We start from the raw sequence: 23938 nt of genomic DNA on the forward strand, positions 1-23938 counted from the left end.
AAGTTTTCTCCAACATATCATGATCGGTAATATTATCACCACATAATTTCAATTGGAAAATTATTCTGAACATAGCAGAATTATACTCACTGATAGATTTAAAATCTTGTAGCGTTAAATGAGTCCAATCATAACATGCGTGTGGAAGAACGACCATCTTCAGGTGGTCATATCTATCTTTCAAATTATTCCACACTATGACTGGATCTTTAATAGTGAGATATTCCATTTTCAAACCTTCATCAAGGTGATGACGCATGAATATCATTGCTTTGGCACGGTCTTGGTTTGATGCTTAATTTTTATCCTTGATGGTGTCTGCCAGACCCATCGCATCAAGATGAATTTAAGCATCAAGCACCCAAGACATGTAGCTTTTGCCTAATATATCCAGGGCTACAAATTCAAGTTTAGAAAGATTTGACATTATTTAGAAAAAAAAAGTTCGTACCTATGATACTTTTAAAGTATTTGCTCGAGATGGCAGAGTCTCGTGTTGATAACGTGTTATAAACTAAAGACTGTAAAGTAAAGACAAGTATAAAGAGAAAACTGATATATTATTCAACTTCAAATTTATGTACATAATGAACTGAAATCTCCTCTATTTATAGAAGAAATGAAGATGTTGTGTAAGCTGTTTCTACAAGCTGCTGTGTAAACTGCTTGTAAGCTGCTACTGTACCAGATATAGATAATCTTCTACCGAGGGTGATGTTTATCCATAAAGGAGTACAGAAGGATAAGCTCATTGTATCAGATATAGATAATCTTCTATCGGGGGTGATGTTTATCCATAACGGGGTACCAAAAGGATAAGCTCACTGTACCAAATATAGATAATTTTCTACGGGGTTATGTTTATTCATAACGGAGTACCGAAAGTATAAGTTTTTTCAGAAGGCTTATTTTCAATAAACTACTAAATAGATAAACATATTTACGACGGAATCTCATTATTTATAATAAAGTACTAAATTAACATCCATAATATAATATATTCATAACACTTCTCAACATTTAGCTAGTTTTAAAAGCAAGGAGAAAATAAAATTAAAATTAGTAGGCTATGAGACAAATCTACTGTAGGCTGGTAGGCGCCACAATTGATTTGTCCCAATTTTCTAGAAACGCCACTAGCTCCACCTAATCAAACCGTACATCCAACATATTTGCTGCTCCCCTTCTCCTCTTTCAATTTCCAACATATTTACTGACTACTACAGTATTTCGAAATCAGGCATTTTGCTCTTTTTTTCACCTCTCCCCCTTCCTCTAATTCAAGCAATCTAATCTCCGTCTACCTTTTCCTCAATCTCAATCCATCCCCCCCAAAAACCCTAAAGATAAAGAATGAAATCCATTTTATTCCCTTTAAAAATTCAAATCTCAGCTGAATATCGACGTAGTTTTGTGACTTCAAATCAGTTTTAATTAAATCAACAAATTGTCACTTAAACAAAGGGGCGGAGGTGGCGGAGGTAGACGGAACCCTAGAAATCTTCGAGCGAGGGGGAGGGAGTTAGGGGGGAAATGCCAAGCGTGGCTGTGAAATTATACAGCGTGTTCTTCAAATTCATGTTAAAGCATCGGTTGCAAAACCGAACCAATGCCGGCGGAAGCTCTTACGGCGTCACATCGCGTCCCGATGAGGAATCAGTTGCTGCTTCAAATCCTGTTTTCACCGACGGCGTTGCCACCAAGGACCTACATATAGATCCCACCACCTCCGTTTCTATCCGAATCTTCCTTCCCGAGACTTGTCTCGGCTCGCCCGATTCCGATTTAAGGGCACAATCTAAATCTAGGGTTAAGCCTTCGACCCGATTACCTGATTCAGGATCCGATCCACGTCGAAACAGCTATGGTGCTGCTACCACTGATAATGTAACCGACACGCATTATAAAAATGGCCATAGTTTCAATCATAGGAGAAATAGCTATGGATGTAATGCGGATGATCTTGCTTTGAAATCTGAAAATGGAGTTTATAGAGGATATTCTCCGTCTAGTAAAAATTGTAGAAAGTTGCCTGTGATGTTACAGTTTCACGGTGGGGGATTTGTGAGTGGGAGTAATGATTCTGCTTCGAATGATTTCTTCTGTAGAAGAATCGCGAAGCTCTGTGATGTTATTGTAATAGCAGTTGGATACAGGTTAGCGCCTGAGGATCGGTACCCAGCAGCGTTTGAGGATGGGTTGAAGGTGCTACATTGGCTGGCGAAGCAGGCTAATTTGGCCGAATGTAGTAAGTCGTTGGGGAACAGACGTGGTGGAGGTGGGGATATGAAGAAATCTGATAGTCACGGGCACATAGCGGATGCCTTTGGAGCATCAATGGTGGAGCCTTGGTTGGCTGCTCATGGAGATCCGTCGAGGTTGGTTTTGGTCTTATTGTCTTATTCAATAGTTGTTGCCTTAGTTTTAGTTTAGATGAGGAAGTTTTAGATGTGGATAATTACATGTTTCAGTAATTGGTTGATTTGTCTTGAAGTGTGGGAGCATCTCATCTAAAAGCTTAAGCTATCAAAGAGAACACATTTTGTTATTTAGTGAATTATATCTTCAACAATCTGAAATGTGGTCACAAGTGTAGTTGTGAAGAATGAAAAGTTAATATAGCAGAAAATATGATTTTGTATAATGGAGGGGAAATCCATATTATTAGGCTTGGACATTGCGATTCTATCTGTTCGAAGTAGGTGCAGTGACTAGGAAGGGCAAAGCAACACCTTTTTTTTTTAATACAAATGCACACCTTTATTTTTAATACAAATGCTTAGTTTTGGGTCTCATGACTAGTGGGATTTTTTTTTTATTGTTACGACTAGTGGGATTTTTACCTGGTAAATTTCTTACTTTTTCTTTATGATATAATGTGGTTACAAGTTGAATTCCATAGATAGACAGGTGCAATGTGTTTTATAAATGGGTCATTTTTCCGACAGTCCTCTGGGCAATATTAGGAGATTCAATGCTAAATAGCTAGATCCTTTCCTGGCAGGGAAAACAGTTTAGTAGAGGGTGTTCTTGTGCTGATTTTTCCTGTGATCTACTGATTATGTTAGATACGACTGCCAAATTTAGTTTGTGAATAGAAGTGTTTTTGATGTTGGTTCGGGTTTGTGTCTTTCGGACTTGTTTTGAATGCTTTGTGAACGTTTCTCATTTTTTATATGTTTTAAAAATGTTGCCTGATTTTGTTATTTCTAAATCTACAACATTGATGAAATTAGCTTATTATGGTCTTATTCTTTGGTCATGCTATCTTGAGTCCCAACATAAATGACCTATATTCTTTCAGCCATCCTAAAATGATAAATTTATATTGAATTAAGCTAACGCTGTGTACTTTATTGAATTTGATGTAAAATCCATTTGTGAAAGAACTTATTATCCAATTTAAGATTTAATGAGTGGAGTAACCCAGAACCTTATATAACCTCTCTAGATATAATCTCCTTTAGAATCCTTGCACAATCCATGTGGGGCAATTATATAACTCAACTCCTTCTAGCACATGTAACTAGATCTTTTGGCTCACAGGTGGACTTGAAAGTAGAGTTTCTAATCTGAGAAATGGGCTTGCCAAATGTTGGTTCTATTACCGTGTAAAAAAGAATTTGAGCATCCAAATCCAAAGCCCAAACCAATGGATGGAGTAGTACAAGACCTTTCTAGACTGTTTTGAAAGCCCTTAAACAACTCATGTGAGACAATTGTATAACTGAACACGTTCCCACTCCATTAATTGAAGGTTAAATATGTTCATTAGGATATCACAATTCACAGGTACTAAAACTAGACTTTGCCAATAATTAAGGGACCAAATTAGCAATATTCCCTACATTTTACTATTCTTGTTACAACTTATTGCAGTCAATGCTGTATTGGAGAGTATCAGTTTGACCACTATAGTCTAAAGTAAGATGCTCTCTTTGGATGGTATTCTCACGTTCCCAAACTTTTAGATATATCTCTTCATGTTTGCATCCCTGCTATTTAGGGCAGATCTGCCAGATCTTCCTCCTTTTTCTGTTTCTATGTTTCATAGTGATGAGGCTAGTGTCTGTCCTTAAGCCTGCAAGTGGTCTAGTTAGAGAAACCCTGTTTTCCATTAAGATCAAATGACATGGCACCTCTTGACTTCCCTTATCAAAAAGGGGAGGGGGCACCCCTTGGCATCTTCCAGAAAGAGGTTATTCCTTCGAACCTTAGAGGGTAATGTAGCATGCCTCATGGGGTATAAATGGAGCAGGAGTCTGCAAGGAGCCAAGAGCTAATTCTTTGGGGCGGGACGAGGCTATAAGTCACATGGTTATTAAGTTCCATGTGTCACAGAATGAGGTGGATACAGCTGGTAGATTTGTGTTTGCTTGATGAGTAACTTGTGCTGGACGTCTTGACATCCGTAGTTGAATGAAGTCGCTTTCTCATGTTCTGGTTCTATATAGTTACCCTACATGCCTAAATACTACTTTCTTATGCTTTTACCATGATAGGCTAGATCTCCTCCGCCACCTTGTTTCTCTGCGATGTTAGATATACTAATTAATAACTTCCCTTTTTAAAATTTTTTTGTTTGTTTTTATATGTTCAACTAGGTGTGTTCTCCTTGGAGTGAGTTGTGGAGGAAATATAGCTGATTATGTAGCCCGGAAGGCAGTAGAAGCAGGTAAGCTTTTGGATCCAGTCAAGGTGGTGGCACAGGTCTTGATGTATCCTTTTTTCATTGGAAATGTTCCAACTCATTCCGAGATAAAGCTAGCAAATTCCTATTTCTATGACAAGGCTATGTGCATACTTGCGTGGAAATTATTTTTACCTGAAGGAGAGTTTGACTTGGATCACCCTGCTGCTAACCCACTAGTTCCTGGGAGAGGAGGACCTCCCTTAAAGCGAATGCCCCCAACTTTAACAATTGTAGCAGAGCATGACTGGATGAGAGATCGGGCTATTGCTTATTCAGAAGAACTCCGGAAAGTAAATGTTGATGCTCCTGTTCTTGAGTACAAGGATGCTGTTCATGAGTTTGCTACTCTTGACATGCTTCTCAAGACCCCTCAGTCTCAGGCTTGTGCTGAGGATATTGCTATCTGGGTTAAGAAGTACATTTCACTTCGAGGTCACGAGTTTTCGTATTGAGTTGGACAGATGGTCTTGTATAGCAGCATCTTTGTGACAAACGATCCTTGCGGTTTGAGGTTCACCATATATGGCCTTCAAGTTCCATCGCACATTCTTTTTTCCTTGGGATGTTTCTTTTGTAAAATAGATGTCACTTGCCAGAAATTAGGGTTTAGCTGAGTTTTGAGCCACGAATTCCTCTTATTTGAGCATGTATGTTATCCTTGTAAACATTTTTCTCTCTGTTATTAGTAGATAAAGGAAGAGACGTATTCTGCTTAGCGTTACCCTTTATATTGTATGGTTGGACTTCAGCAGTATTTGGATTTAAGGAACTTTTGACTGTGTATTAACAAGTTCTTGATGAGTCTGTATTGTCAAGGAGATAGTTCTGAAAGCAGGAGTTTAATCGGAGGTAATGTTTTATTTATTTATTTATTTTTATTTTTTTTGTTTTTTAATCTTCGTATTCAAGCATATGTTTACGTTGTCTTTTACTTGTGGCCATTGAGAGATTGTGTCCCAAAGCTTGAGGAGATGGATTATATATAATATAGCCTTGTCAACGAGGTAAAACCATTATATGTAATAAATACTCCGTCCGTTTCAATTTATGTGAACCTATTTACTTTTTAGTATTTATCAAAAAGAACGATCTCTTTCCTTATTTGGAGACAATTATCTTTATGCAATGATTTATAGTCACACAAAATATATGTGTCTCATTTTACACCACAAGTTCAAAAGTTTTTTCTTTTTCCTTAAACTCTGTGCTCAGTCAAATGGGTTTACATAAATTGACGTAGCATTTAAACTATGGCGTGCTCAGTCAAATGAGTTCCCAATTTTCATTTAAATTAGGGAAAAGGGCCAAATATACCCCTCTACTTTCATATATTGTCTGTATTTAACCTCCGTTATACTATCAGACCAAATTTATCCCTACCATTATACTATCGTGCTAAATTTACCCCTACAATCAGCGAATTTTTAAAAATACCCATTGATCTGTTAAGTAATCCAAAATCTCCCAAATTCCTTTTATTTAAATCACTTGTTGTTCTTCTTGGTCCACTATTTTAATTTTAAAAATTACTATTGATGTGAATGCTAAAATTACTAGATTATACAAATTATTCATAATTTTTTTTTATTATCAATGCACCCATTCCTCTTTTTGTAATAAATAAAATTGGTTTAAAATTTTATTTATTTTTCAATCATATACATAGCGTAGAATTTAGTGGGTCTATTTATTGTGTATGATATGTAGCTGATCATCATGTATATTCAAATATATTTTGTCATTGCCTGGTTAGTATAGAGTTCGATCGACTAACTTAAGAGTGCAAAATATATGACATTTAATTAAAGCAAAGTTGAATTAGACAATGTAAAGTCTCTAAGAAACTTCAACTTCACTCACTAATACTTGCAAAGTCTCCATACATTTGGTGCAACAAATTCATTAAAATTCGGGGTGTTGTAAATACTTTTAGAATTTAGAAAAGCTACATAATTTAGATTTTTTAATTTACTATACTTTGTTTATTCGATTGTATTATTTAATATTTTTTAATCTTATTTTTTTCTCTAATTCAGAAAGCAGGTAAATGTCAATTAATTCAAAAATAGTGGACCAAGAAGAAGATCGAGTGATTTAAACAAAAGGCATTTAGGAGATTTTGGATTACTTAACAAATGAAAGGATATTTTTAAAAGTTTACTGATTGTAGGGGTAAATTTGACCTGATAGTATAGCGATAAAGGTAAATTTGGTACGATAGTATAAAAGAGTTTAAATATAAATAATATATAAAAATAAATGGGTGTATTTGACATTTTTACTTTAAACTATGAAGCTTGACGTAGCATTCGTATACTTAATTGGTTTCTGTTGGTGTGAAGAAAGGAGATCGATGTTCCCGATGATGTGTTTTTAGTTATTTTCAATATCATTGAATTTGATTTAACATTCCAACCAATTAACAAAAACTAAAGAAATGAATGTTTGCATTCATTGTCGGGATAACGCACACTAACTACTCTTCTTTCTAAAAATACTAGATGATGGATTACCCGTGCCAGCACGTGCCCAATATGCAAGTATGTTTTTATCCCTTACTAATAGCAAGAAATTATGTACGATGGACTTTTTCTAAACCACCGTTTATATTTTGTGAAAATAGGCTCACGCCACCAAAAAATTCTTACAATCACCAATTTTTTCAATCATAATATTGAAATTTTTTTATGCTCCATCAAAATTTGTGACAAAAATTATGTCAAGTATTTTTCTGAATATCCTAAATTAATATTTTTAATTTGACGTCTCATTAAAAGAAAAATATTTTACTACACGGAAATTTTTCAAGTCGTTCTGAATTGTACACGTCTTCCTGAGTTATCAACTCTACCCTAATACATAATTATTGAATCAAAAGTCGAATATTTAACAGGTCAAGATAAAAAAAAAAAAAATCCATAGGGAATACAAAGAAGACTAAAAGAATTATAAGTATAAGAGAATTTAGGCTTACACTATTCATATTTTATATGGTGTAAATTCAGACTTTAGAGCGTAAAAGATTAACAAGATCAAAGTTATCGAGAGTATCCACCAACTGTCTATGCTCCAATTAAAATAAATTTAAAATTTAAAATTATAAGATTGTAAAGTTATGATACATTTGCTATTATCCTTGAAATATACTCCAAGTTGCCAAAAAATGGTCTAAAAGCACTACAAATTTTGTATAATATTCAAGCATCTACACTTCAATAATATTAATCAAGTAACTAACCATGCAAGTTCTCACCTCATCTGTCGGGTTGGTCATGTAGTTTTGTAGGATAGAATTTTATTTCTTCATAATTTCTTTATCTTTACTTGCAATCATTTACCATATTAGATAATCTAACTAATAGTTATTCTTCAGAGCATATTTAGGAGTTTGTGTTATATTTTTAATTAATGAGAATAACCCCTCAAAATTAAAATTGTTTTAAATTGAACATTAACGCATATATTTTAACCTTTTTTATTTTCTTTTTTAATCTCTATAACTCCATCAGTTTTTCCTAAAAAAAAGCTACGTAAATTTGTATAAGTTTAGTTGCATAATTTGAATTTAATTTGGCTTTAAATAAATTAACTTGTAAAATTATAATATTGAAGATTTAATCCGATGCAGTATATTAATTTGTAAAAATATAATATTGAGAATTTTATCTGATGCAGTATGTTATCCTTACAATTATGCATATATATAAGTTATACCAAATCAAACTTAAAAATACATAAATAAATAAAAAGGAGTGCAGTATTGCGATACACGTGAAAAATAGTTGGCAAAAGGAGTGCAGTTTCAATATACGTAAAAAAATATTTTGGCAAAAAAATTTGCTCACAAAAGAAATATGTCATGAAGTAATGTTTTTCTGTTTCAATTTTTTCTGTGATATCTATGGCTATTTAACAAATATAAACCATCTTACAAAAACGTGGCAGTCACATATTCTAACACAAAGGTAGAACATTGATGTGCTGGTGTGTCAAAATAGATCAATGGGGCCACAAGTTACAAAAAGCATTTTCACAATGTAAGGTGATGCGCCGTATAGGGAATTCAAAGTATTCCCTATTGGAGGGTACCATAATTGCAGCATGTTAAAGAGAAAATTTCAATTTTACCCCTGTTCAGCAAGCAGTCATGTCGTCCGGTTGCCTGCTAACTTTCTCTTATTAGATAGAAGAATTTATCCGCATTTTTTTATTTTTTTATTTTCAAGATTCAAATTAAATAAATTTTAACTAAAATTTAAAAATATGTTATTTGCCAATTTGATGTGAGGAAAATAACGACTAATGGACACGGAACTTTTTTTTTTTTTTTTCTAAACATCTTCTTAACTTAGAAAAGTAAGTTTTATCTAGTTTAATTTAGCTGCAAATATTAGTTAGATTATATTCAATAACTAAAAAGTGTCAAATAAATTAAGACGAAAAAATAATTAAGTAAAAAGTATTAAATAAATTAAGGCCGAAAGAGTAATTAAGATAACATAAATAATATTCCAGGACAGGACGAAAATGGTAAAACATCACAAAGTAATGATGTGAAATGATAATGTCTTTAAAATCTCTTGTTTCATCTTTCTGCTCCTATTATTATTATTATTATTATTATTATTATTATTATTATTATTATTATTATTATTATTATTATTATTATTATCGTTATCTTTATCTCCGAAAAAGCAAAAGAGCTAGTACAAAAAATACCCGCAGTATCTGAAATTACAATCATTAGATACTTTCCTTTTTAAACCCCTTTCCAATTCACTCCACTTTCTTTTCTAACCCCTTTCCATTTTCTTTGTGGGTTTTTAAATCTTCTTCCCTCTCTCCCGATCTGGTTCTTGTTATGGCAAGATCCAATCGGATGAGCTGATTTTCCTGTACATGAAATAAATGGACATAAGGAAGTTCAAGTGAAGACTCCAGTAGTTTCATCCAGTTACATACAGTGAGACCAGTACACACGCCTTTCCTAAAATTGGATTTTATCTCCTTTTCTGGGAAGGTAAATAAAGCAGACTTTTCTATTACTTCACACTCATTCTGTACCGTGTGTGTTGATTCTTGTTCGCTCGAGTTTGTAAAGAGTCCAACGCTTGAAACTGTAGATCTCCAATCAGGTACATCTTAGTACCTTTCTTCTTCTTTGCACTGTAGAAAGCTTCAATGCACATATCATGTTTGTAAGTTGTTCTCAAAGACTAAAACCCCCAAGACCCAATTCAAACCTTTTACTTTCTTGGTGAAAGATCTGTGTAATGGAGTAAGTCGTTATATCTTGTACAATTTGAGAATGGATTTGAGTTATGTACAGTGCAATGATTTTTACACCATAGTGTAACTCAACCTGTTATAGTAGCTTATTGTCCATTTATTCTAGCTTACCAATCAATGCTATTAACTAGAGTTACCTGTAATTAACTTTTAAGTGAGCTGATTGTGCAAATATTTTTTATACCGTTAACACATAGAGCTTAAACTCTTTAAGAATACTAAGTTTTCTGGTCAATGTGCTAATTTATTTGGTAGGATATTGAAGGATCAAGATGAAGTGGATGGGGGGGAGTGTGAGCCAAAGCATGGAAGGTTTTAGGGCGAAATTCAGAGTGGCTGCGATGGTTCTACTTGCGTTATGGATAGGTCTAGCTGGTCTTTATGGCATGATAAAACCCATATCTAATGGTTGTACCATGACATACATGTATCCTACTTACATACCTATACCTACACCGGCAAATGTGTCGTCCACAAAGTACGGATTACATCTGTACCATGAAGGATGGAGAAAGATTGATTTCAACGATCATCTTAAGAAGCTTACTGGGGTTCCTGTTCTTTTTATCCCTGGCAATGGTGGTAGCTACAAACAGGCAAGTTTCTTATTTATGACCTCAAATGTTTCAAAACAGTATTTCCATCATATGCCTATGTTTATTGTCAAATCTATACCTTGTTTGGTCTTTTGGCTTAGATCAAGTGTAGTATCTATTCTTATTAGCTTTTTTTGCGTCAAATTTTCCATCTGGGAATGTTATTAGTGCATTACCAATTCCATTTAGATCGAACGAGGTGTCATATGTGTGCATTTAGTAATGACTCATGACAGATGAGCAGATACAGAACATAAAATGTTGAAAACACAAGAAAAATCTTATATCCTTGGAACTGTTTTCTCATATGCTTCTGGCACTTTGAAAGCATAACACAAGTCAACTTTGATTCACGGATGCTAAAACTATATACTATAAAAAGTAATTCTACTTGTCTTAAAGACAACAAAAGTGATGTTAAAACGTTATATTTGTTTTCTCTGCGAGTTGTGACTGCATCAAATTAAACCAGAAAGAAGTAGTAATTAATGAAGTCTAAGTAAATGGTATATATATGTGTGAACCAATTGAACATCTTGTTTCACGTACAAGTAAAAGATTATAATAGTGGAAATAGCTAACAAGTTATGGATCTTCCCTTTCTGTTGGGGGCTGACATCAATCAGTTGATACCAAGGTAAGCACCAAAAATGCTTATAAGCCAAAATCAGGGTGGCGTTTCAGCTTATAAGCACTTTTGGTTTGACCAAGATTCTTATTATTTTATTCCTAATATTGTTTGTAATTTTGAATTACCTTTTTTGAAAGAAAACCCCTAATTTACTCTTCGTTCGTTTCCACCTTTCATCCTTCTCTCTACTGTTCTTACTGCGACAACTGCTGATTGATTGACTTATTCTAGAAAATCTGATGTGGAGGTTGCACCTGTGCTTTTTCACTAGAGTGTGTGTGTGTGTGTGTGGGTGGGGGGGGGTGGGGGGGGGGATCGGGGGGGGGGGTATTGGTCTATTTGTTATGTGAATGTATGTGGCATCATAAGATGAGTGCAAGACATGTTAATGCATTACTTGTTCTCGTTTTATTGGCTTTGCTTCTAATCCTTTTTAAACACTTTTACAGGTGAGATCTGTGGCTGCAGAATCTGATAGGGCTTATCAAGGAGGTCCTCTTGAACGTAGTTTTTACCAAGAAGCCTCTCTAAGTCTCGGAGAGGGAGTAGATTCTGATGTCACCAACACTCCTTTGCCCTATCAATATACATCCATGCTTGACTGGTTTACCGTGGATCTTGAAGGTGAACATTCTGCAATGGATGGCCGAATTCTTGAAGAACACACTGATTATGTTGTATATGCCATTCACAGGGTATAGCTTTTCTTGCTCAAGTAGAGTGTCTCTTTATTGGCATTAATTTGAGGGAATGTGTTGACAATCTTTGTTGCGTGATTCCATAGTTTATCCAATGTAACACAGAGATGAATACAGGATGCTTTCCTGGAAAAGGGAGAAGATATAATTAAAAGTTGAATGTAAAATACCAATTTGCTTAAGTTAATATGATTCACCGTTTTCTTTTTGTGCGTTTTACTATGGTTTTCTTTCTGTAGGAAATAGACTGGATTATTTGATGTTGACAGTGACAATCTTAAAGAACTTTTTAAAGGATATCTGCAAGTCTGTGGGTTCTTATAGATTGATGATGCATGGTTAGATTTCCCATAAAACGAGAGAAACTAGAATCTACGTGCTTAGTCTTACCTTCTGGTTGCTTATTAACAGTAACACTAACCACTAAGCATGGATGATGATACTTACATTTGCTAATAAGCAAGTCTGGAGAAAAAGGACATAACTTACTGGGAATACATTAATGAAAAAAAATATGCTGTCCTTTCAGATTGGAAGTGCTGAGACAGTTTTCTTAGAGTTGCAAGTCTATAAGTTATTATTCAAGTGCTTCCATTGAGAAAGAGAAACCATTATTTTTGCGGGTCTGTATAACTATTTAGCAGGGAAAACGAAAGAAAAAGAACTAATATAAGAATCTAGAAATGCCGTCTAGAATTTCACGAATCCTTGCTAAGGTAAAGCTGCATAAAGCATCAAAAGTGAAAATTGAGGAATATATCAATATGATAATACCTATGAAGTTTATGCTTTTCCTATCCTCATTGGAACAATGACTAGATGATAAGCAAAGACAGATTATAGCTCATTTAACCAGATAGATCCAATGTTAAACATATATGTTTACAACTTTAATGCCTCAGACAATGGAAACACCAGTAATAGCATATAGCTCAAACTTGATACTGATAAACATGCTTGGAAGTGCTGTCCAGATGGAAGTTATTTTTGGAAAATATTTTGTGTCAGGTTACTTGACTTGGTTTTATTGTCATTTACTAATTTATTTGCCAGTAATGTAGATTAATCTAGTCTTGGACTGTTTGACACCTCTGGTACTCTAGTATTAAGCAGGGGCTTCCGTTACACATACATGTCTGGTGGGTGAGGCAAGAGATCAAAAAAGATTTTTTAAGTGATGGGGAGCTTTATTTGAGTTTGTTCCTTAATATTGGAAGTTTTAGAACTTCCTCATTTGAATTGATTTTGCCATCTTTTGGAAAGCGTCGTCATTTTCTACCCTTTTGGGTGCATTCTACTAGTCTAGATCTTTTATATGCATGGTTATTGTTGTTTAATAAATTCAGTGAAGATTGAAGACTTACAGTTCTACGTTTTATATTCCTCTCTACTTCCTTCCTGCTCCTCTTTTGCTCTCAGTCCCCTTTTATCGCCTTGAATTTTTCATGTCTGTGTTTCTATTTACATCTTCCTGCTTTTAGATTTTGGATCACTATAAAGAGTCCTACGATGCACGAGTTAAGGAAGGTGCTGCTGCGTCTAGGAGTCCTCCGAGAAGTGTAATATTGGTTGGTCATTCAATGGGTGGTTTTGTTGCTAGAGCTGCGATTGTCCACCCACATTTGAGGAAATTTGCTGTTGAAACTGTTCTGACACTTTCTTCTCCGCACCAGTAAATTGCTCTACTCTTGGAAGGCTATTATATCGTTACACTTCTATGCTATAAATGACTAATTCTTTTTTGTGCCTTATCCAGGTCGCCTCCTCTGGCTTTGCAGCCATCACTTGGTCAGTATTATGCACTTGTAAATTACGCATGGAGGAAAGGATATGAGGTCCAAACTTCTCGATCAGGACATTATCTGTCTGATCCAGCACTTTCTCATGTTGTTGTCGTCTCAGTTTCTGGTGGTTATCATGATTACCAGGTACTTCTTCTATTTGATTTTTTACGTTTCAAGTACATGATGGTGAAAATCTGAAATATAATTGGCAAATAAAAATGTAAGGCTTACAACGGGTATAATTTCATTTCCCTTCTTTCCGTTCCATGCAATTCCAGTAGGAAACCGCAGTTATTGATCTTCAATCAAATATTTTTGAAGTGAATGGTTGTTGGTTACTTTTAGAGGAAACTGACTAAACATAAAATTCTTTTTGATTGGTAAACAAAATATTTTTATGTTCAGGGGTTTAACTTAGTAACTGCCATGCTATTGCTGTTGAATGCACTGCTCTATTAGCTTGTAAAGAGAAGTAGCTCTAGAACTTATTCTCCATCTTGGACTAATGTTAACTTATAGTAGAGTTTTGTTCTTTCTAATGGTTCTACGTTTGCTAACTTTCACTTTTGACTTATCCTTAACCTTTGTCTCCATATGACGATTAAAGCATACTTTATTTAAACGGATAGACCCTTATAATGATTTAAGTATACTTTATTTCAATGAGCCAGATAGTATCTCCGGCTGATATTTGTGTATTTTGGTCTTTGGATGTTGTACTTTCTCTTGCCCCACCAATGCCCTTTATGTGAGCTAACAGTTACGTATTACTTGACTAAATATTTACCATTAGCTTCAATAACTTTTCATTTTTAGGTTCGGTCAAAGTTACAATCACTTGATGGTATTGTGCCTCCTACCCATGGCCTTATGATTAGTAGCACGGGCATGAAAAATGTGTGGTTATCAATGGAACACCAGGTTATTTTGTGGTGTAATCAGCTCGTGGTCCAAGTAAGTGAAATTTTTCCCAAGAGTCCCCAATTAAATTTGTAATAGAATAGCTTTGAATTTCAACATCAACTTTTTCAGGTATCACATACTCTTCTTAGCCTGATAGACCAGGAGACCGGTCAGCCTATATCTGATGTTCGGACGAGGCTGACAATCTTCACAAAAATGCTTCACAGTGGAATACCTCCAAATTTTAATTGGTTAAAGCAACCGCAGCTGCCCCATATACCAATCGAAACTGGAGAAGCTGAATCTGGTATTCTCAGACCAACTCTCTATATCTACTTTATTCAGAGGAACAGATCCTTATATAGTGTTAAAATATATAAAGATGCATTTACATGCTTACATGTGTTCTTGTATCTGGGCAACAATTTGGGTGGATTGTGGTGCAGGATCTCAGGCGCACAGCATGTATGCTTGCCCCCGTAGCATTCATTGGAGTGATGATGCACTTGAAAGAGATTTATACATCGAGACAACCACTGTTACAGTTTTAGCAATGGATGGGAGGAGGCGGTGGTTGGATATTGAGAAGTTGGTCAGCTTCCTTTTATCATTTATAAAAAGTTCACGCTGTTCATATCTTTCATAGGGTGCTTGCTTACGTTGTGTTTTCTATCTTCAAGACAAATGCTTGTACTCTTCTGGGAAAAGGTCAAATGTAAATTATTTGAGGGACTCCTTAACTTGCTTTGATAGCTTGGATGCAGCAACCAAGAATGTGTAGCATAAAATTTGATGCTTCTTGTCCAGTTTATAACATAACTTACTTGCATACTCAGGGATCTAATGGCAAAAACCACTTTGTTTTTGTCACAAATCTTTCTCCATGTTCCGGTGTACGACTGCACCTTTGGCCCGAGAAAGGATCTTCAGTTTCCACGTTACCGACTAATAAACGGGTTTTAGAAGTTACATCAAAGATGGTGCAAATTCCATCTGGACCAGCTCCAAGGCAGGTACTTGGTTATGTACACTGTCTTCCAAATGCTCTGTGATGTTATTATGAGCTAGTTTGATTGAAATTTTTCCTAAAGGGTGGTGTCTTTTCAATAGGTTGAACCAGGTACTCAGACTGAGCAGGCACCTCCTTCTGCTGTATTTTGGCTGCATCCAAAGGATATGCGTGGCTTCAGATTTCTGACCATCTCAGTGGCATCTCGCCTGGTACTTGTTCACAGGGTTTCAGATATGCTTTAGATTCTGTTTAGTCATGAGACCTGCTATCTTGGGAAATCTTTGTAGGTGTTCGTATCTGTTAGAAGTTATTTCCCGTCACATCTTTATAATGTGAGATAGGACTTTACTTTCTGTACTTTACCAATAAAGGTTAAAGGAACTTCACTTTCTAGCGCCATGTTATGCGGCCTAAGATTTCAGTTCACAATGTCCGCTCCAGAAATGCTTTATACATTTAACGGAAAAGGCCTAAAAATGCCACTCAACTAACATAAATGGCCTATCTATGCCATCCGTTAAAAGGTCGCCCTATTCATGCCACTAACGTTATACTTTTGGCCTATTTATGCCACTAACGTTATACTTTTGGCCTATTTATGCCATTGCCTTTTGGAACTGTTAGTAGACAATGGCATAAATAGGCCAAAAGTATATCGCTAGTGGCATAAATAGGCCAAAAGTATAACGTTAGTGGCATGAATAGGGCGACCTTTTAACGGATGGCATAGATAGGCCATTCATGTTAGTTGAGTGGCATTTTTAGGCCTTTTCCGTACATTTAACTTTCGTCTTTCCTTTCCAGAAGTGTCTTATTCAGCATTTCTTCATGACCAGTTTGTCCACTGTATACAGCATGGAATTCTCTCCTTAGACCAAAAAATACTAATGAAACAAGGAAGATCTTTAATGTTTTCTACTTGTTCTCACTATTTTAAAACAAATTTCTATTTCGTTCATTCCATATGCTAAAGAGACACAATGGTAATGTATACCAGTTGCTTTTTTTTCACTTCCAATCTCTGCATTCTCCACCTCATGGTTGGTTCCTTCACTGTTCTTGATAGCACACATGAGAAAACAAGGGCCTAGATCTGTGAAGCCAACTTGCAATGCAATAAGAGATGATTAGTATTCTCTAAATCTTCGCATGCAACACCAACTAGCAGATATTCTCCTTTTTCTTAAATTATCTACCTTTGGAGATAGCATTCCGCTTGCACACGAAGCGACAAAGCTACTTCTAGAGGCTTGTTGTGCCAAACCTTTTTCAGACCTCCCTCTTTTCTTCCCTTCGTGATAACTGCTCCATGTAGTAGGTTTTTACTATTAAAAAATGGGCAAAAAAATCAGTATCTTCTTAAGATGCAGGTTCTGTCGTCGACGAGTGAGCTTATGCATGATTTCAGGTTGCCTTGCCACTTACATGAGAGGCTTTTATTGAAAACCATAAAGATTTTTGTATTTTATTATATGGTGGAGTGCATCTGGAAAAACAAAATTGATGTCGTGAGAGAATCAATGGTGTTGAAGTTCATGCCTTTCCTTCTTCCTGTTTGTTGTTTAGCCCCTGGAACTGATTACTGAGTAATACAAGGAGCTTCGGATCTCTGTTTTTTTCGGGTTTTTAAACCAGTCTTCAATCTTTTGATGCTAGTTACATTACTTGTAATGGTAAAAAGAAGCTAGAAGGTTCTGTTGCAAATACAGAGTTCAAATTGTCAATAACCATATTAAACATTTTTTTGGTGTATAATCTTCTGCGACCGGTTTGACAAAGCATTAACTTTCAGAACTGCATAGCTTCACCCTTTAAGTTAGTTGTTTGAATGATTGCTTTTTTTAACTGGAGATACTCAGTGAAATAGTTGCTTGTACTTCCATTTTTTATCACTTTTCTGAATAAAATATTTTCTGTACAAATGATTGGTTATTGCGGTCATGAGTCACTACTCTCTGGCTTTCTTCTTGCTAGTCTATCCACTTCTAGTTTTTTAAGGATATTTGCTAATCACATTGGTAACGGGGCAAATACTGCAGAGAGACGCATACTAAATGTTGAAAAAGATGTAGAATACAGGGAGGGAACCGTCTTTTTCTCTCAATGTGTTTTAAACAGAAAATTACACTTGTCTTCTTCCTTTTATGGTATAGTTGCCGACAGATCCTTTTTGCAGTATTTTATACATATTCATGAGCTTTTGCAGTGCAATGTGCAAATTTGGTCTTGGAATAAAAATTTCAGATGGAAAGTTCTGTTTCTCTTTCTGTTGACTGTTAATTGTGCTTAGCTCCTGGGTTGCTAATTTGACTGATTAGTTCGAGCAACATTCTCATGATGACTTTATGATTTTCAGGCTGTTTCAGGAAGGCCTCCACCGGCCACTTCCATGGGAGTTGGGCAATTTTTCAATCCAGAGGATGGGGACACAATCTTATCTTCTCAGTCCTTGATTCAGGCTATGTATTTTTCAAAGGTTTGTATGGGTGCATCTTACTTACTAAAAAGGGTCAAGGAAAGTTCGAATTATATTTACCTTTGAATACATTTTTTTTTTGGGTTCAAAATTTGCAGGAGATGATGTTGAAGGAGGATCACCCTCTTGCACTTAATCTGTCTTTCTCTGTTAGCTTGGGCCTCATGCCTGTGACGTTGTCAGTCAAAACAACTGGTTGTGGAATAAGAAAGTCAGAGTTCACTTCTGATGAATCTGGAGAGATGGAAATTGACAGTAAGATTTTCTTCCTTTTAGCAAAACGCATCTTGTACTGTTTCTTTTAACCAGTAAAGCATTTTGTACTCTTTTACTTGGTGTTCTGTTACTTTCCAGTCTTCCACCAGTCCCTCCTAATTCCTGTAATTATTGGTGGAATTGATGTATGAGGAATTTCTAGGAGGGAATTTTATGTTTGAATTCCACACCTTTTCTAAGTAAATGCAATACCAATGTAAGGAGGTTTATGTTTTCTCACCTCCCTTTAACTGCTATTCAATCTTCCCCATTTAAGAGATCTTTGAATAGAAATTGTTGTATAATAACTGGTAAATCACATGTATCCGGCACACTTTCAACTTGCCACCTTCATATATAATTGCAGACGAAGTAACCAAGTCAAAAGTATCCCTTTAGTTTATTCAGCTGAGTTTTAATCTAACCCAATGAGTTTCTTATAGAAGATTTAATGTCTCAGTTACTGTTATTTATTTGTGCTGCTAATGTAACTTATTCTTTTGGATGTAGGGCTGTGTAAACTTCGCTGTTTCCCTCCTGTAGCACTTGCTTGGGATGTCACATCTGGTCTCCATGTTTTTCCTAATCTATTCTCGGAAACGATTCTTGTGGATTCCTCTCCAGCACTCTGGAGTTCCAGCCTAGGTTCAGAAAAGACCAACGTTTTGTTGCTGGTATTATAACAAACCCGTTAGTTTCTTGTTCCCTCAGAAAGTTGATATAGACTGCTGCTCTGTTCTTAGCTCTGTCATGACTTTATTTTAATATTTTTCCATCTTATGTACAGATTGATCCACATTGTTCATACAAAACAAGCATTGGTGTTAATGTCACTGCTGCAGCTCAAAGATTTTTGCTTCTATATTTCTCAGAGGTGAATGCAAATTTAATTCCATCTCATTGGGTCTGGAAGTTTTTTATACCATGCAGCCAGAGACTTTGCTTTTCATGCATATAATTCTTGCATTTCACTGGCGACTTTGCTTTAATACCATTTGAGGATACTGATGGTGGCACAGAATCTCCCATTTGATTGTCACGCCCAACAATTTAAATATTTCATGTTTAAGAGATTCTTCTATGTTCCATTCAGTTAAGCTACATTCTACCGTTATACCTCAAAAGTCTAGTCCTCAACAGTCCTCCTTCCTTGCTGTTTGAGCTATTTATAACTCTCTGTCTGTGTGGATTTAAGTTAAAACCTTCTTCGGCACTTACAAATGAAACTGATCGGTAAACCTTTCACAAGTTTCAAGGTTTCAGATTTAGGCTGTGGCATGACCTTCCTCTATCAAACTAAAATTTACCCGCAGACATCCAGTGATAAATTTCATATATACTCCACTGCAAATCTTTCTTGTGGCTACTCAATCTCAGGACAATTAAAACGCCGAAGGTATAATATACTTTAAATTACTCATTTACATACATAATGCCAAACTTGAAAACGGAAACCGTAAAGCTTCATGGATTTAGGATGCCTTTGATTTTTCATTCAATAGTGGTTTGTTTCCCAAACTCTTGAGCACTTTGTTACATGGTTCATTTATGAAGGAAGAATGACCTTATCAAAAAATGAAGGAAGAATGAAGTATGGTGTCGTCTACGATCCTTCGTCAAATAGTCAAGCATGTAGCGCAAAACTTATTTGCACTGAGTAAATGGAATAACGAATCATATATTCCTTTTCTTCAGATAAATATGATTCTATGATCATCCGAAGTCTGGTCCGTGCATGTTTCCTGACTGATATATCAAAGTATTATCAGTGGTTCAGTTACTCCATGCCCCCATCTTTTGTAGTGTGAATCAGGTTTATTTGTTTGCTGGATGTCTATGTAGTTCTTACAATTGGTGTTGATCTTTTCAGCATGATCCTCTGTCCAGGTATTGCTTCTTTGTGCATTTTCTGATTATTGGGCTCATTGTTATTTGCTGTCATGGGCCTGTGCAGATTACTGGTTTCGCAATTGCTGTTGTCCTTTTTGCTTTAATGCGGCAAGCACGGCAATGGGAGCTCGACCAGCCTATACCTTCACTCATTTCAGCTGTGGAATCAAATTTGAGGATGCCATTGCCCTTTCTCTGTTTTGCTCTGCTACCTATCTTATTTGCTCTAGTACTTTCCTGCCTCATTTCTCTACCCCTTCCTCCAGCCATAAGCTTCATCATTGTCTCAACAATCTGTTACTTCTGTGCAAATGGAGTGGTGGTTGTGGTGATATCAGCCTCCCAATTGTTATTCTACGTTAGTGCATCTTTACATGTATTCATCAAGAAACGGTTAGCTCCTCTCTTAAATATATATACCGCATTTATGTTGTTAAAGACTTTCATATAAATGGTTACCTGAAATTTCAAGAAACGGTTAGTTCCGCATGTGATGGCTAACGGCAATATAATGTTTTGCAGGTCGCAAACTCGGGGAAATAATTTCTCTTTTCTATTTGGCCATTGGTTTCTTAATCTTTCCGCTGCCTTCCTATCATCCAAGGTAAGTTTAGTTGCTACTTGCAAAAGCATAAGTTTGTAGAAGGCTGTCTTTGTACTTATATTTCGGAAATGAAATTGAATGTATTCTGCATTCCTTGTCCTCTAATCTTAGTGGTTGTCGAAATTCCAATATTTAATTAAATTTTTGGCATTGTGCTTGTTTTCTTAATATAAGTTTTCACTATTGAAACAGGTTGTCAGGATCATAAGATTCAATCCATTATTTGTTATGACACTGGCCTCTTTCACCTTAATGTGCTTCACTCATCCAGCATTGGGTCTTCTTTTGTTGCTCTTTTCTCATGTTGTGTGTTGCCACAATGCTCTGTCCAGGTACAGTGCTAACTATATCACCCTTTCTCCACTTTCTGTGGTGGTCTTATACTGTGTACTCCCTCCGTTTCAATTAATGTGAACCCATTTGACTGTGCACGAAGTTTAAGAAAAGAGAGAAGACTTTTGAACTTGTGTAAAATGAGGCACATATATTTTGTGTGGCTATAAATCATTGCAAAAAGGTAAATTGTTTCCAAATAAGTAAAGTGGTCATTATTTTTGGCACGAACTAAAAAGGAAATAGGTTCACATAAATTGAAACAAAGGGAGTATTAATTTGGCTGGATTCTCCAGAAATTAAAATTCTGTTCAGTTGGAGCTGTAGAACTAGGGACCATTTCTTGACTATTGATATCGTGGCCCTCCTGTCCAGCCGAAAGCTTTTCTCCATATCCAATATTGTGTGCTGACTCCTAACTGAATTCTGACCTATTCAGAACTTTTGAATAGATAAAACATTTGGCCACAAGTCATTGAACAAAATAAATAACAAATTGAAAAGAAAATACTTCTTCCTTTTCATGGGAAAGCGTTGTGGAGGAGAAGTGACTTTATTAGAGCCAAAAGCGTAAACGTCCTTCTACTAAATAAGAATTTTGCCCATCAAAATTGATAGTGGGAGGAAATGGTCCAAAGCTGAAGGCAACCAGACAAAAAGCCATGAAGTGTGCTAGTTGGTTGGGTAAAAAGATGACAAAGTGAAAAAAGAAAAAGTCATTACTTTGACCTCTTCAGTTTAGCAAAACTTAACAGACCTTCCTTCTAGTTTTAGAATTATCATAGACCCTCCCGTTGTTAATGATAGAAGTTCCTTGCATTAATTTCTGGCGTACTTTTACCAAAATGGCCCTATTGTATAATGAATCTTTTAGCAACTTTAACTAATTGGTATAATACAACAAAACCAATGCCTCAGTCTCTATTCAGTATTCACTTTCAGTAATTAAACTTATCCAAATTTCTCTTTTTATCTTCCCGTAAGTTTTAGGTAAATACAATAAAATTGGTGGCAAGATGTTGGGTAGACAAGTTATCATTGCTTATGAGGCCCTAAAATGATAGGAAAGGTCTTGTAAGGGAAGGTCTGTGTAATAACTCAACCGAAAAAGAGGGTGGTGTCGGGAAGGTGACATACAAAAATAGAGTGGAGGTATAAGATATTTCACAAACTAAAGGTAGGTACAATAAGTTCCACTAGAACAGAGGGGTGATCTAATTAATCACCCTGGAAAGAAAAGTATAAGGAAAGAAATAAATTGGGAATAATGAGATGTATATTCAAAAAGAAAGCAGAAGCCATAAATTCTGTGCTTGTACTGCTTTTTCTAAGTACATTTATCTTCATAAATGAAAGATGCAGCATTACACATTAATTTTCACAATTGCTCTACATTTACTTGTTGCCTGCTAATATTTTTGATATTTTGTTATGACAAAGGTAGTCTAAAACCAATTCTTCTTGTCTGTAAACAGTTTTTTGATGGCTTCATTTCGCAGCCATACCCAGACTAAGGAGTTAATAGAATCTGGGAACGGAAGTCAGAGTGGATCTGAGCAATTCATACCCCGATATGATGGTGAAATCAACAAGCATTTCACTCAGGAGAATAATTCTAATAGTCTGGACTCAGTAAAAAGCTATGGTGAAACCCAACTAGAGATCTTCAACCATCGGCATGGTTTGCTTGTATTACACTTTCTTGCGACACTTATGTTTGTCCCTTCACTTATAGCATGGCTCCAGGTATTTTTTATCTTTCTTTAGGAGCAAGAGGTTTTTGCTACCTTACATTTTTTTTTTGTCATTGTCGAACCTCTATCTCTATGGCTCAAAACTGTTGGTTGCTCGAAATAATTGGAAGTACTGTAACATTCTTTTTTGGTGTATGCGTGCACACAGAGAATGGGAATCAGTCAGAGCTTGCCATGGTTTGTGGATTCTGTACTTTGCGTTGGTGTTTTGCTGCACGGTATATGTGATTCAAAGCCCGAGTTCAACTTCTTCTTGTTTCCTTTGCCGGGCATCCGAGGATGGGAGATAAACCTGAGCTTTGCCTATCTTCTAGCTGGATACTTTTCTTTTATTTCTGGCTTAGCCTTGGCTCCTTACAGAACATTTTATCCCATGGCTGCCATTGGATTTATTTCATGTGCTTTTAGGATCATAGAGAAGAGAAGTAGGGAAAAGGGGGAAATATACCTTCGCCATAGAAAACACTCTCATAAACACTGAAAAAATATTCTCATGTAAGCAATGATTTTTCGAACAGAATCCATTGTTGTACAATATTGCCACGTACAGGATGTTCAGTGAGATTGTACTAATTGAACATGGCTTTGGTGCCACAATTTTGAGGATTTCTTTTATCAGTTGCTGAATGTGTAGTATGCCACAATTTTGAGGATATCTTCATCAGGTTGTATTGATAGTTCTGGCTTTTATGCGATTAAATCACTATATGCATTGCAGATATCTAACGGATTATTAAAAAATGTTGCTTTTTAATAATTTAAGTTTTTAGATGAGACGATTCAATATGATTTCAAAATGGACAGACTTTTGGTCTCACTGTTATCTATTAACACGTTCACACTATTCAGCATAAATCACTTTGCCTGTTCTACTGCGAAAGATGGTTTGCTGAGTGATGCTATTGCTAGGATAGCTTAATAGTTCCCTTCTGCAAAGGTTCTTATATTATGCTACAACAGGCTTTTAACTTTTCTTCAAAGTTTTTCCGTTATAATATGTATTTACTCCTTTTTAATGCT

General features: G+C 35.7%; 2 protein-coding genes across 8 annotated transcripts; both read left to right on the top strand.

Moving 5' to 3' along the window:
* The first annotated feature begins 1156 nt into the window (after positions 1-1156).
* Positions 1157-5472, top strand: LOC107819081 (putative carboxylesterase 16). Its single transcript, XM_016645159.2, has 2 exons — positions 1157-2378; positions 4605-5472. Exons 1-2 carry the CDS (start codon positions 1534-1536, stop codon positions 5143-5145), a joined length of 1386 nt encoding a protein of 461 aa, XP_016500645.1. The 5' UTR covers positions 1157-1533; the 3' UTR covers positions 5146-5472.
* Positions 5473-9417: 3945 nt separating this feature from the next.
* On the top strand, positions 9418-23536 carry LOC107819080 (uncharacterized). Of its 7 annotated transcripts, none has more exons than XM_016645156.2 (19): positions 9418-9828; positions 10248-10578; positions 11659-11904; positions 13389-13579; positions 13664-13835; positions 14508-14645; positions 14724-14901; positions 15041-15186; positions 15431-15607; positions 15705-15815; positions 17963-18082; positions 18181-18337; positions 18848-19011; positions 19125-19211; positions 20292-20620; positions 20750-20831; positions 21024-21163; positions 22640-22910; positions 23067-23536. In XM_016645156.2, the coding sequence occupies exons 2-19, from the start codon at positions 10255-10257 to the stop codon at positions 23397-23399; spliced, it is 3366 nt and encodes a 1121-aa protein (XP_016500642.2). In that variant the 5' UTR covers positions 9418-9828; positions 10248-10254; the 3' UTR covers positions 23400-23536. The 7 variants fall into 7 exon arrangements, with proteins under 7 accessions (XP_016500642.2, XP_075090699.1, XP_016500641.2 ...); XM_075234598.1 differs by having other exon boundaries at positions 22664-22910; XM_016645155.2 differs by having other exon boundaries at positions 9432-9828; positions 10238-10578.
* Positions 23537-23938: the final 402 nt, after the last annotated feature.

The sequence above is a fragment of the Nicotiana tabacum genome, chromosome 17, assembly GCF_000715075.1.
Source record: "Nicotiana tabacum cultivar K326 chromosome 17, ASM71507v2, whole genome shotgun sequence".
Taxonomy (NCBI): Eukaryota; Viridiplantae; Streptophyta; class Magnoliopsida; order Solanales; family Solanaceae; genus Nicotiana; species Nicotiana tabacum.

Bases quoted from the DNA above. Each gene is read 5' to 3' on its own strand.
- LOC107819081 (XM_016645159.2), top strand. From the start codon at position 1,534: ATGCCAAGCGTGGCTGTGAAATTATACAGCGTGTTCTTCAAATTCATG. The intron at 2,379-4,604 runs GTTGGTTTTGGT...ATGTTCAACTAG, and splicing joins GCTCATGGAGATCCGTCGAG to GTGTGTTCTCCTTGGAGTGA.
- LOC107819080 (XM_016645156.2), top strand. From the start codon at position 10,255: ATGAAGTGGATGGGGGGGAGTGTGAGCCAAAGCATGGAAGGTTTTAGG. The intron at 14,902-15,040 runs GTATTCTCAGAC...ATTGTGGTGCAG, and splicing joins AACTGGAGAAGCTGAATCTG to GATCTCAGGCGCACAGCATG. The intron at 15,187-15,430 runs GTCAGCTTCCTT...TTGCATACTCAG, and splicing joins GGTTGGATATTGAGAAGTTG to GGATCTAATGGCAAAAACCA.